Raw genomic sequence first — 12573 nt, 5'->3', positions numbered from 1 at the left:
AGCATAAAGGGGATAAACAAGACAAACAATTGCTTACTTTATGTTTCATTCTCATGTGTTGGCTGAGTCTTCTCACATGATCAGTAACATGGTCTGATGAATACATAATTCATCAACTGACCACATGAGTGGGTGAGAGTGTTACATTTACAGGCAACGTGTTCGTGCAAGCTAGTCTCAGCTTCAAGCCTAAACTAAACACACATGCATTATACATATGCGTTTAATAATGCTTTAAACTTTGTATTCATCCTTACTTCGATCTGGGTGTTATATTAGATAGCAACTTGTCTTTTGAAAATCATATTTCCCATGTTACAAAAACAGCATTCTTCCATCTTAGAAACATTGCCAAGTTACGAAACATGTTACCTATTTCTGATGCATACATTTCTGCCATATGTACATTAACTGACAGTCACCACTGATAAGCTACCACTAAATATTTGTAGAAACTTAATTTGCTGTAAAGGTGCTTTGCAATGATTTGTATCGTGAAAAGCGCTGTACAAATAAACTTGAATTGAATTACTTCATAGGAAGATTTATTTATTGAAGATCTATTCAAGATTTGACAACCATAGCTCCTAACTAATAGTTATTAAACTATGGAAAATAAAATAAAATAAAATACAGGTCTACTAAAAATATAATCATATATAAAAATATAATCAGATTGGGTTAAAACAATTAATACATAAAAAATAAAGAAAGAATATAAAAAAATATTTTTAAATATAAATACTTTACAATATTAGTAATATATTGCACATTTTGGCTGATTTGTTGAGAGAAAATATGACATATTATAATGTAATATATAGACAAATCAACAAGAATATATACACAATAAACGTATGATATTTGCTTTGCTATATATGGTAACACTTTAGTTTAGGGAACAATTCTCAATATTAACTAGTTGCTTATTAGCATGCATATTACTAGCATATTGGCTGTTTATTAGTACTTACAAATTAAGCACAAATTAAGGAATTATTTTGCATAAACATATTTTAGACCCTTAATCCAACCCCATATATAATTAGGGTTGGGATACTTAAGGTCAGGAATCGGATACTTTAAAATTTCGATTCCACCTATCGATTTCTATGCGCTTTTTTTTTTCTTTATCTGTGAGGACCGGACCTAGCGATCTACCAGGACCTTGCTCGCTAATCTAAGCGCTCCAAAGTTTGGCTACATTTGCGATCAGATGCCAAAAATGTCACCACCAACATGACAAAGCACTTTAATTTAATCGATTGTTAAAGTTCGCGAACACGATTCAAACACCAACGTGATTCTATTCCTAAATTACAATGATTCGTCTGTTTCATTCCTCAACCTTTGACGTGTGCAAACATGTTGTGATCACTTGGTTCGTCCGTGCAGCGAATGATCACACCAGTGTGATTTGAACATTTAAATCTGCATTCGCACTGCCATTGACCTTAAGAGAGCAGCTGTCTGTCATGAATGAAACAGCTTCACAGTCTTTTCAGCCACACAGTATCATTATTTCTGTGTTACAAACATTCAAATCACAGAAGTACTGGGATAAAAGTTTATAGTTCAGATATAAACTCTGATGTGTACGGTAGCGATTAAAATAGAGTAAATCACCTTTTGAAAGTAATTTGACACTTCAAATCAAGATTTGTCGATCACATTGTTACGCCAGTAGGTGGCGAAAAGGGGCTGTTAAAATGTATTTGTCTTTGAATCATACAAAAGATTCGGTCAATAACGCCGATTCATCCAGTAATGAAACAAGTACATCTTGAGTGAGTCATTGAATCGTTTATTCTTAAATTACATGTGATTTTGTTTAGTTGTCTAATATTTTTTTCTTCAGAATCATGAGAGAACCACAACTTCCATTGGGGAAAAAATAAATAAAAATAAAATAAAACTCAATTTATCCAGAATCATGCAGTTCTTTTTTGCACACAAACAGCTCTTAAAGAGTCCAGTTTTTATGTAGCCTGTTAATTTTTGTTCTTGGTATTCAGCTCCACTAAATGGTTTGCAAAAAAGAGACACAGGATAAATGTTTGATATCATTATTTCATCACATTGGAATCGAAACTGGGAATCGAAAAGCAGAATCGGAATTGGAATCGGAATTGATAAAATTCAAACGATACCCAACCCTATATATAATGTAAAATATCTGCTTGCAATAAATACATGTGTGCTTGTTTATCTCTTGTAAATCATTTACAAAATTAAAAGCAACATTGCATATATTAGGCAGTCGTGGCCTAATGGTTAGAGAGTTGGACTTGTAACCCGAAGGTTGCGGGTTTGAGTCTTAGGTCCAGCAGGGATTGTAGGTGGGGGGAGTGAATGATCAGCACTCTCTCCACCCCCATGACGGAGGTAAGACCCTTGAGCAAGGCACCGAACCACCAACTGCTCAATATGGCTGCCCACTGCTCCGGGTGTGTGTTCACAGTGTGCGTGTGCACTTGGATGGGATAAATGCAGAACACAAATTCCGAGTATGGGTCACCATACTTGGACACATCATGTCCTTTCCTTTTTAAAAAAGAAATATAGCATTAGCCTATATACATTATTTTTCTAAATTGTCTTATTTTCTTTTTCTAAATTATTCTCTAAATTACTATTACTATTATTTTTTTAATTATTATTATTATAGATATTCCTGATTACAATGCGTGCACATTGAGGGAAAAATGGCACTCTACACATCTGGGTGAACACACGGCGACCACATTTGTCCTGACTGTTTCACAACAATACAGGACACTGTGTCAGCATTGAACACCTCCTTGTTTCCAGCATGGAAAAAAGCAGGAACTACACTCTCTGATAGATTCAGTGACGGCCTGTGACGGGGGGCAGAGGGAGAGCTGTGGAGAATAAGCGCCTGACACGGACAGCTGGAACGGCGCAGCGTCAGAACCACAGAGCTGTCTTCTGTTTCCATAGTCGTTAAAAATTCATCTCCAGAAGGGGTCAGATGTCAGAGAAACAAGCAAACAAAAAATACCACAGCATTCATAATGCGTTGTGAGACAGATCTTTGCCAACGACTACAGCTTCAAAATCGCTGTCATGAGAACAAGACAATTGCTTGATTGCCTATTTTTCCCTGAACCCGAAGCGCACAAACTGCACATTGATATCTCATTACAGCAAGTTTGTTCTGCGTAACAAATTCAACAAATGAGCAAAATCAGCTTCCCACTGACTACATAACTCCTGTAAACAGACCAAAATGTAGACATGTCTACTGTAACGGACAAAACTTTTTTACACATTTAAAATACAGTTTTTCTCTTGGAAAAGGGACAAAAATATTGATGACTCATCCTGCACTACACAAATTTTTGTCCAATCAGATTCTCTCTACAATTAGAATTCCCCGCCCCCTAATACCCACTGCAACTCAACAGAAAGTAGCAAATCATAGCAGTTATGTAGCTAACTAAACCCTGGCCTTTTTATTATTTTTTTAATGGATTGGCGCTTCAAAACGTTACACCCAAACTTCCTATTTAAATAGAAAATCAACTAATTAGAAAGCTATGCTTGTTGGATCATTAGCAACCATCTAAATCATCATGAAATCACAAACTGAGACATCTTTATCCATGGTATAAGGTTGAAATAGCCTTTTTCCAATTACATAAAGCCTCTTTAATCTACTCCAGTCAGGGCTACTACTTCAAAAATACCTTGATCTACTGGAGATCCTTTAAAATAAAATGAAAATGAATAATACATCCTCTGCTCAGCTCACTAAGATTTTTCTTATCTGCGTTCCTGAAAGTATGTTTATATATATTTAATATAACCCTAAAATATGGCTATTAACTAGACTATGGCCATCCGCCCTTTTAACTGAGCTGATATAGTAAAAGGCTGGATTGATTCAGAGAGAGCCATGTGATCTATATACAGTATGTGCATCTAAGCACAGAATGGAGTGTATAATCACTGAATCATTTCAGCAGTCATTCAACTGCTGCCCAGTCTTTCAAATCCATTAGTGAATCAAGAAGGAATAAATATGCCATAACAAGAGGCTGAGATTAGCAGAGCTAATGTCATATTTAATTCAGCCTGTAAGTGCAGTTTATGTAGGTGGATGATGACAGGATGGATGTAACAAAGGGCACAGCTAAACAAACACTAGAACTGACTGTAAAACAGACAGTCGCTCCTGCATCAGGCACGTGTTTGATGCTTCATCCGATGGGATCCGGTTAATTTGCTCTCAATTAAATCTAATATAAGAAGATATGTATAAAATTATCTTCTAAACAGATATTACTCAACTACTCAATTACTCAATCTACAGTTGTTGAATGTTGTGCCAACAAAACCAGTGAATATAAACATGCCTGAGTTTACATTAGACATTGGTGTGTCACACTTTCTCATAATAATGCAACATTTTTTTCGTTTTGTTTCCTTTCTTGTTTTGCAGTGGTAAGGCACATGCTTTCGTAACATAATGGGTGAAAAGCTGCAAAAGTACTAAAATTGATTTGTGCAATTGTCTACAAAGAAAAAAAAAAAGGACAAGTGATTTGTTTGCTTTAAGATCCTAATTTTTATATTGGACATCATGTGGTGACCCATCACAGTATTAAATTTTAGGGGAGTTGGAAAATGAGCCTATTTTCAAAAATAGTGGATTGTTCCTTTAAGACTGTTTTTTTGCGGTCCAGGGTCACATATGAAGAAATGTCCTAAAAGACATAGTTCACCCCAAAATGGAAATTCTGTCCTCATTTACTCCACCTTATGTTATTTCAAACCTGTATGACATTCTTTGGAACTCAAAAGGGGAAATTTTAAGTTAAATTCTCAAATTTCACACTCAAAGCTATCATATGACGTCAGAAAAGCCCACAATATACTACTTTTATGCAATTTTTATGGTGCCTTCACATCCTTTTTGAAGTTTGAAAGCTTCAAATCCCCATTTTTTGTAATGACAAGAAAGTTGAATTCTCCTTAATCATCTCTCCTGAGAAAAGGTCATACAGGTTTGGAACAACATGAGGGTGAAAACATTTCATTTTCAGTAAAATATCCCTTTCATCAACCATTAAAAACGGCTAACTTTACAGTACCACAAACTGCACACACCCACCAACAGACCTAATTCAGGTTAGACACCATACTGAATTTAGCACAGATAAAAACGAGGCTGTGAGGGATAGACTTGCAGTCTTTACAAAGGCATGTACTGTAAAGGTAGATGATTTCACAACACACAAAACTGTAGGGGGTTTTAGTCTTCTGAAGGTTATTGTCAGAAAGAGGTTTCATCAGCCGAACAATCATGTTAATAAACATAGAAATGGACTTCAGATGCACTGTACTTTTATCCTTTAAAAAGCCTCATTTTAATTTCTGTCAAAAATATGGCACTGAATAAGGTCAATATGTGGGGATGTATGCAACTTGCCCACAGACATACAGACTTGGACATTAGCAAAAATTTTTGACCGTCCTTTTTAAAAAAAAATATTTATTGAATATTTATTTTATATTTATTTATGACAGGAAGTGAAGTGGGAGAGAGAAAGCAGGGTACGATCGAGAAAGGTTCTCGAGCCGGGATTCAAACTTGGGACACCCGTAGGGCAATGGAACTATATATCGGCGCGCTGCCCATGAGGCTATTGGCGCCGACTGACCGTCCTTTTAAAAGTTAAAAGTCAAGCCTATTCATTTTGCTATGCTACACAACAGCCATTATTTTTGGCATTTTATTACCTGAATTTAGGTAATGAACCCCATATAAACAGACCCGTTTGGCAAGCACAATGCGAAGTCATTAATCAAAAAAATCAAACATGCAGATGGAAAAGGATAAATAATACAAGCCTAATTTATTGCATGAAATTGAAAAAGATGAATCAGGGAATTATGCTGTGATCATTTTGAAACTGATGAACCTGTAATCGTCAAAGTAAATGGAGGGAAGGGTCTTTGAGAGTGCTGTTATTCCACACAGCCACTAGAGCTGCTCGCACAAGAGCCTCTTACAGCAACTCTACATTAATTACGCGTTGAAACGCTTTAATATGGAAACGATCCACTTAATGAGCGACTAAGAAATATTATGAGCAAGAGAGAAAATGTTCAGTGTGATTAATGACTGACACTTCTATTCAACGACAAGCTAGTCTAGTCTGGTTAATAATGGGCAATGTTTTACCACAAATCAGTCCCTTTCTCAAGTCTGAACACAGACCACAGACTGTTATTTCCTCCGTGTCTGCAGAAAAACCATGTGGCCTGGGTTCAAAATTCCCCGACTCATGGAAAAGTCTTTCTTTGTCAAGCTAACGACCAGGGCAGTTCAGTCGAGTTGACAGTTAACCCAGCCGGCACAATGCCATTTTACAAAAGCCTGGCATTTTCTGGTTGCTCCACGTGCTACACTACTATGCTTAGGGTGACCATACGGGCCATTTTTACGGGACGCGTCCTTGTCAGGATTTCTATATTGCCTAAAATATCCAGGTTTTGGCTGTTTGCACTGTGCAGATCGATCGTTGTATGACATTCCCGAGAGCTAATAGAGAGCAGAGCAGACGGCTCCTTATGCTTTCAAATCACTCTCGCGGTACTTTGGTGTCATTCAATGATCGGTGCGCAGCGACGCTTCAAGTCGAACGAACGAACAAACACGTGCACGTATTTGCATGGCTTTGATTGTTCTCTGTAGATCTCACCTTCTCACGCACCACGATTGGTTGATTATATACAATTCCTGAATGTTATATTGGTCAAACTACTTTGGATGTTTTAGGCAATATAAATATCCTGGCCAGGACATGTCCCGTATGAACAGCACACATGGCCACCCTAACTATGCTTTATTTAATAATATTTAGTTCATGACTATTTATAAAAGAACACAGCTAAATTACACTTCTGTTACACCAGAATGATCTAAATACCAGTTACGAACCATATGTTCAAATTAGGGCTGGGCAAAAAAAAAAAAATCGATTTTTCGATATATCGTTTTTTAAAATGTGGTCGATTCAATATCGATTCTCAAAGGCCACGAATCGATTTTTTTCAATATTTATTTCCGCAAACATTGAACATAAAATTTTCGTTAATCTTATTACTAGTCTAATCCACTAGATGTCCTATTAATTAACCATTTGTAATCTTATGTTCACTGTTCATTTTTTATAAATATAGGATTTGTATTAAATCTATATTCATTCATATAGTCAAATCGAATCGAGAATTGAAATCAAAAATCGAATCGAAATCGAATATCGAATAGAAAATCGAAATCGAATCGAATTGAGAGCTTGAAAATCGAAATCGAATCGAATTGGAACATCTGAATCGATACCCTGCCCTAGTTCAAATGCACCATCACACATTTGTCATTCGGCAGCTGTGAAGACCTATATTTCACGTTTATAATTAGCAGCCAGATCCAAGATTTCAAACGGAGAGTAGCATTGGGATGTGATCTGATTAAGGGACTCTTAAGAATACAATACTTCAAGAGCAAAACGGTGTACAAACTGGGCGTAATGGACCTTTTAATTCAGTTAATACCAGCACACGACCGCTCAATGAAATTCAGCTCGTGTGAGGGAGATTAGCAAGCAAACATCACGTTTACCCATTGAGAGAAGGAGGGGAACTGGTCCAGCACTGCTTAAGAGTATTAATGGGACTGATCCAACCAGGGGAATGTTTGTTTTCAAGCGTTTTCCACATCTCCATCCAGCTTCCGATCAGAGTTAATAGCCAGAGCTGTAAACACATTTCCAGCAGCTCAAACAGTCAGCAGTGATTTTCATGATATCGCAACTAATCAATGACAACAGTCCTAGTCCAAAACTGTGCTATTATATGGCCAAATCAAAGATAATTGATTTAAATGCTGGCTAATAGAATTTATCTGAACTCTAATTGGCTGTAAAATGCATTTCTGAGAAGTTAACCGTAAAAATCCCCTCTCAAACAATGTGATTCTGTAGCCTCCTTCCAAACACAAGACATCGATAGACAGACTGTAATTACCTTCACGCTTCACCTTGGTAAAAGGTGCGAACACAGCGGTTATCCATGTTCTCATGGGAGCGTGACTTGATCATAGTCTAGAGGAGCGGGGATTGACAAGCATGGGGACAGACGGTGGTGGTGTAAAAAGTTACAGCAAGGAGAGCCAGCGAGGCATGTGAGGACAGAAGCTATATGTGTTCATCTCCCTGCAGGCATGAGTGGGCCTCTGGATGTCAGTTTATGGTTCTGTCAGCTCATTATCTAAATAGCACTAACATAGGCGGGCAAAACAGAAAATTGCTCTCGCTAGATTTTGAGAAAATCAATAAAAAAAGGCATCAATGGCCTCTATGGATTCAATTATGACTTTGCTATGAGACAAGATGAACAACAGCAACTCAATAACAAGATGCAGGTGATCTCTAAACAAGTCTGTTTAAGAAAATTTAAGAGTGTCCATGAGAAAGAAAAGAAAAATCTTTTAAAAGGAAGGAAAAATATAAAATACAAATGTACTCTGTTTTCATTTTGGGTTTATAATGTATTATATTGTTTTGTTTATGCTATTGAGTGTACCTTAATCATTATTTTCAAGTTCTTATTAATTTTTTTAAGGTAAAGGAATGAAAATGTATCATGATCATGATGTAACATTTGTAATTTAAAAAACTTTAAAAAAGAAATTGATATAAGAACTATTAAAGTATTTAAGTCAGAGCATTTATGAAATTTATTTTTAGTCTACAGTCATAGTGTAACGAAAGCAGTGTTGTTTTTGTTAACTAAAACTAAAATTATTTTTAAAAAATTGATAATTAAAATAAAGCTGAACTAAAAAAAACTTAAAAACTTAAATGGAAACTAGAAATGTTGCCTTGGTAGGCTAATTTTTGTACTTCAGTTTAAACTAAATTGAAAATTTCATTTTAGTTTAAACTGAAGTACAAGAATTACTAGAACTAAAACTGTTAAATAGAAATATTTAAAAAACAAAAACTAATAAAAATTACAACCACACAACACAAATTCTAAACTCTAAACAAAAATTTCAAAATAAAACCGAATTAAAAATAGTAATAAATACTATGATAATATTTAAATAATGCTAAAATAGCATGAAATGGAAATAGTGAAAGATCTTTTCTTCTGTTTTGTGATGTACACCCAAGTGAAACTGATTATCGGAAAAGAAAAATAATGTTGGGCAGGAACTGGTTCTAGCCATCGATTGCTGATTGGATGGAGGCAGAGCTGAATGCTTGGTGGGGTTTAAACAGACAACATAATTGGGGAAGTCTTCAATACATCACCAGAGAAAAGTCAGTTGCTTCACTGTAAGGTTTTTTGTTTTAAATTACATTTTAATTAAAAATTTAAAAACAAACATATGTGTGGATGAATTGTTCACAATAAGATGCATTTAAAAAATAGACAGGGTGAGATTCAATTTCATGCTGACTTTAAATGTCACATCATTGACCCATTAATACAGTTAAAGACCAGCAATAAACTTACTTTTATGGGAGCAGAGCTGAATTGAATTTTCCTTTTTTGTGGAATATCCTCCTTTTCCTCCTCTGGAAGACCGTGAATCTCCGTAATCTCTGATCCTGGGTCATAGGAAAGATCATCATCATATAGGTCATCCTCAAGGTCGGTGCAGCTCTCCCCCCAGCCCTGGTAGCAAGCATCTCCATCGGCATTGAAAACAACTCTCTCATTGCTACAGTATTCCTCACTGGGTTCTTCAATTTGATCCTCTGTAATCCGGCTAGATTCCTCTTTCACATGACCGTCTGTGTCCTCGTGGACCTTGGTAGCTGTAGACGCATGTGAATTTCCTGCAGCGTCATTGACTTGAGTCTCTGCTGAAGAACCGTCTATGGCCTTGGTTGAGTTTACCTCATCTTTTGGTTTGGGTTCACTGGATCCATCAACCAACTCGGGGGTTTCCTGGGGCTTCTTCTCATCAGGTTTCACCTGGTCCACGGCCTCCGACAGAGGACTAGGACTGAGAAGATCTTCTGAAGATGAAGAAACCGGCAGATTGTGCTTGCTACCCACTCGTGTCCTGTAAAAACCAGGTGACGGAGACTGTCGCGCACTGGTATTGTCCTCGCTGTCCTCCCCGTGTCTCTGTAAACCATCTGGGGAGTACAGCCCTCTTCCGCCTCCGTGGCCTCTTTTGAAAGTAGCACCGGAGCCCTGTTGGTCTATATTTTCGAACACAGCACTGAGCTGACTCACAGTGGGAGATGAGGCCTCTGTCCTGGAGCAAAGACTATCCAAAGAGTCCGTACTGCCTCGGTTTGAACGGGCCCCCCGCCAGTCATCCAAATGCTCATGAGAACCCCTCTTTTCCCGGCCGTAAGAGTACACGGGTGACTGTGAAGCATCTCTGGAGCTCTGCTCAAAGAGTTTCCTTGTTTCTGAGAATTTTGCGTTATGTGGGCCACCGGCAGTCCGCTCTCCATTCCCGTGCTGGAACTTGACCACTGACCCATCTGCCCTGTTGACGAAGTTCGTTGGCTTGTTGAGTTTCTGTGGGGAGGTCTCTTCCCTTGATCGTCTGTTGGACCCAGTGTTCTCAGTCCCCATTTGCATGAACATGTTCTTGATGCGACTGACATGGGCCCCATATTGCCGCCCTCGAGGCTGCCTGACTCCCTCCTGGTCCTTGGGTTTGGGGTCTCCATCTTGTCTCGGTTGGTCAAACGCCTTCTTTAGAGCCTGGAACTCTGCCCTGTAGGCATTCCGGTGTGGGGAAGCGCTCCTCAGGGTATTCCTCTCTGACGAGGCCTCTGTCTTCAACATCTTAGCCTCGACAATGGAGGTCTTCTCAAATATACAGTAACATTCCTTCAGGTTGTTTGTTGGGTGCAATCACATTTTGTTGGGGATTCCTGAAAACATTTACAAAACCGTTATGAGTAGCTTGTTTGTTTACAAGTTATGCAATTATTTGTGCACAGAACACAAGTATACACTGTAAAAAGTGGAAACTTGTCATTGTGACCCTATAGAGTAAATTAAATTAATAGGCAGCAAGTTTTTGAAAGTAGTTTCATGTTCACCAATTCTGCATTTATTTGATCAAAAATACTGTAAAAGCAGCAATACTGTGAAATATTATTACAGTTAAAAAAAAGTTTACTATTTTAATACAGTATATTTTAAAATGTAATTTATTCCTGTGATGGCAAAGCTGAATTTTTAGCAGTCATTACTCCATTCTTCAGTGTCACATGATCCTTTCAGAATATACATAAAACTACATATATAGAAGCTTCTTAAGCCAATAAAAGATCTGAACCTACAGTACAGAACTTCTTATAAAAAGCTGAATTCACGGTGCTCAAAACACATCCTTTTATTTCAGGAACTTTACCCACTTACATTTTATTGTGGAGACACACTGAGAAAAAATTAAAAACTTAAAGACTATTAAGTCTAAAAATAAGTCTCACAACAAGCTGCAGCCTTGGCAAAGAAATATGCAGTTGTTAGAATGACCTGAGACAGAAAGCTCAAGAGTCCAAATAGATGCCCAGCCAAAGAAAAGAGTGTATCAGAGGAATTGACTGACTTTAAGATAAGATACAGTATAACAGGTTTGAGGTACCATGGTAAGATTCAAGTTACATCCAGATTGAGAGTGTTTGAATGGATGCTCAGATACTCCGATTTGATCAGCAGCTCTTTAATTAGTCATGCTGACTAATCAAAAATGAATCTAAATCGAAGTGTCTAATATGATGTAAAGCATTTACATTGGAAATGTGTAGTGGGCTTATTTGGTACAGGTGGGCACGCACTTTATAAGCCCACTTTGAATTTTGCAATTAAATTTCGTTAGTGATTTGATGAGACATTAATCTCCCACTTCACTGTAATTCTGCTCACATATCTACACAAAAACATGTCAAACATAGATTTGGGTTGGCTTAATGGAGTCACTTCCCCAAATTCAATGTTACAATAGCCTACTGAACAGCAGCACGACAGATGAAAACAACAACATCTCTAAAACAACTCTGCACATCAGTTTGTAAACAACAGCTCAAAAGGGGCTCGGATGCTGGAGGATGCCTTTGCACTGGCTCTTAAGAGTCCACCGCCCTGGTTTTCGAACATTATGCGTGATCATCACTTTGCCATAAGGGCCGACGGAGCACTCAATTACAGCGCGATGTTGTTGATGCACCGATGTGTTTTCGACGCAGACCTCTCGATATGACTCACAGATTAGATTTGCCTTCCATCACCCATCGTGTACCGAAGACAGCCGCTGCATTTTACGCTGCCAGGATGTGTTTAAAATCCACCCCACATATCACGAATTAAAATGTTATATCGATAATAAAAGCACGGAAAGGCAGAAGCACATTTCAGACCAACACAATTAAGGACTAAATATAACTGTGCGCGCGACCTGCGTGATATAAAACAGTTGTTGTTGGTTGAATAACAGCACGCCTTTAACTCTAACAACATTCATAACACAAATAAATGTGAATCATTTGTGGCAAATGTAAA

The 12573-nt window shown here is 37.5% G+C and overlaps 1 protein-coding gene across 4 annotated transcripts in view; it reads right to left on the bottom strand.

Moving 5' to 3' along the window:
- The window catches only part of LOC107722146 (neurabin-1-like), a 54733-nt gene that overhangs the window by 37354 nt on the left and 4806 nt on the right, over positions 1 to 12573 (bottom strand). For all 4 annotated transcript variants that reach the window (XM_016530384.1, XM_016530382.1, XM_016530385.1 and 1 more), the window contains exon 2: positions 9553 to 10940. In XM_016530384.1, the coding sequence (XP_016385870.1) occupies positions 9553 to 10851 (1299 nt within the window). In that variant the 5' untranslated portion in view covers positions 10852 to 10940. The remainder of the gene's footprint in view (positions 1 to 9552; positions 10941 to 12573) is intronic.

This window comes from Sinocyclocheilus rhinocerous, unplaced genomic scaffold (assembly GCF_001515625.1).
Source record: "Sinocyclocheilus rhinocerous isolate Xijiao unplaced genomic scaffold, SAMN03320098_v1.1 scaffold781, whole genome shotgun sequence".
In the NCBI taxonomy this organism is placed as follows: Eukaryota; Metazoa; Chordata; class Actinopteri; order Cypriniformes; family Cyprinidae; genus Sinocyclocheilus; species Sinocyclocheilus rhinocerous.
The sequence above is the reverse complement of the archived record's forward strand: the minus strand, read 5'-3'. Positions and strand labels throughout refer to the sequence as shown.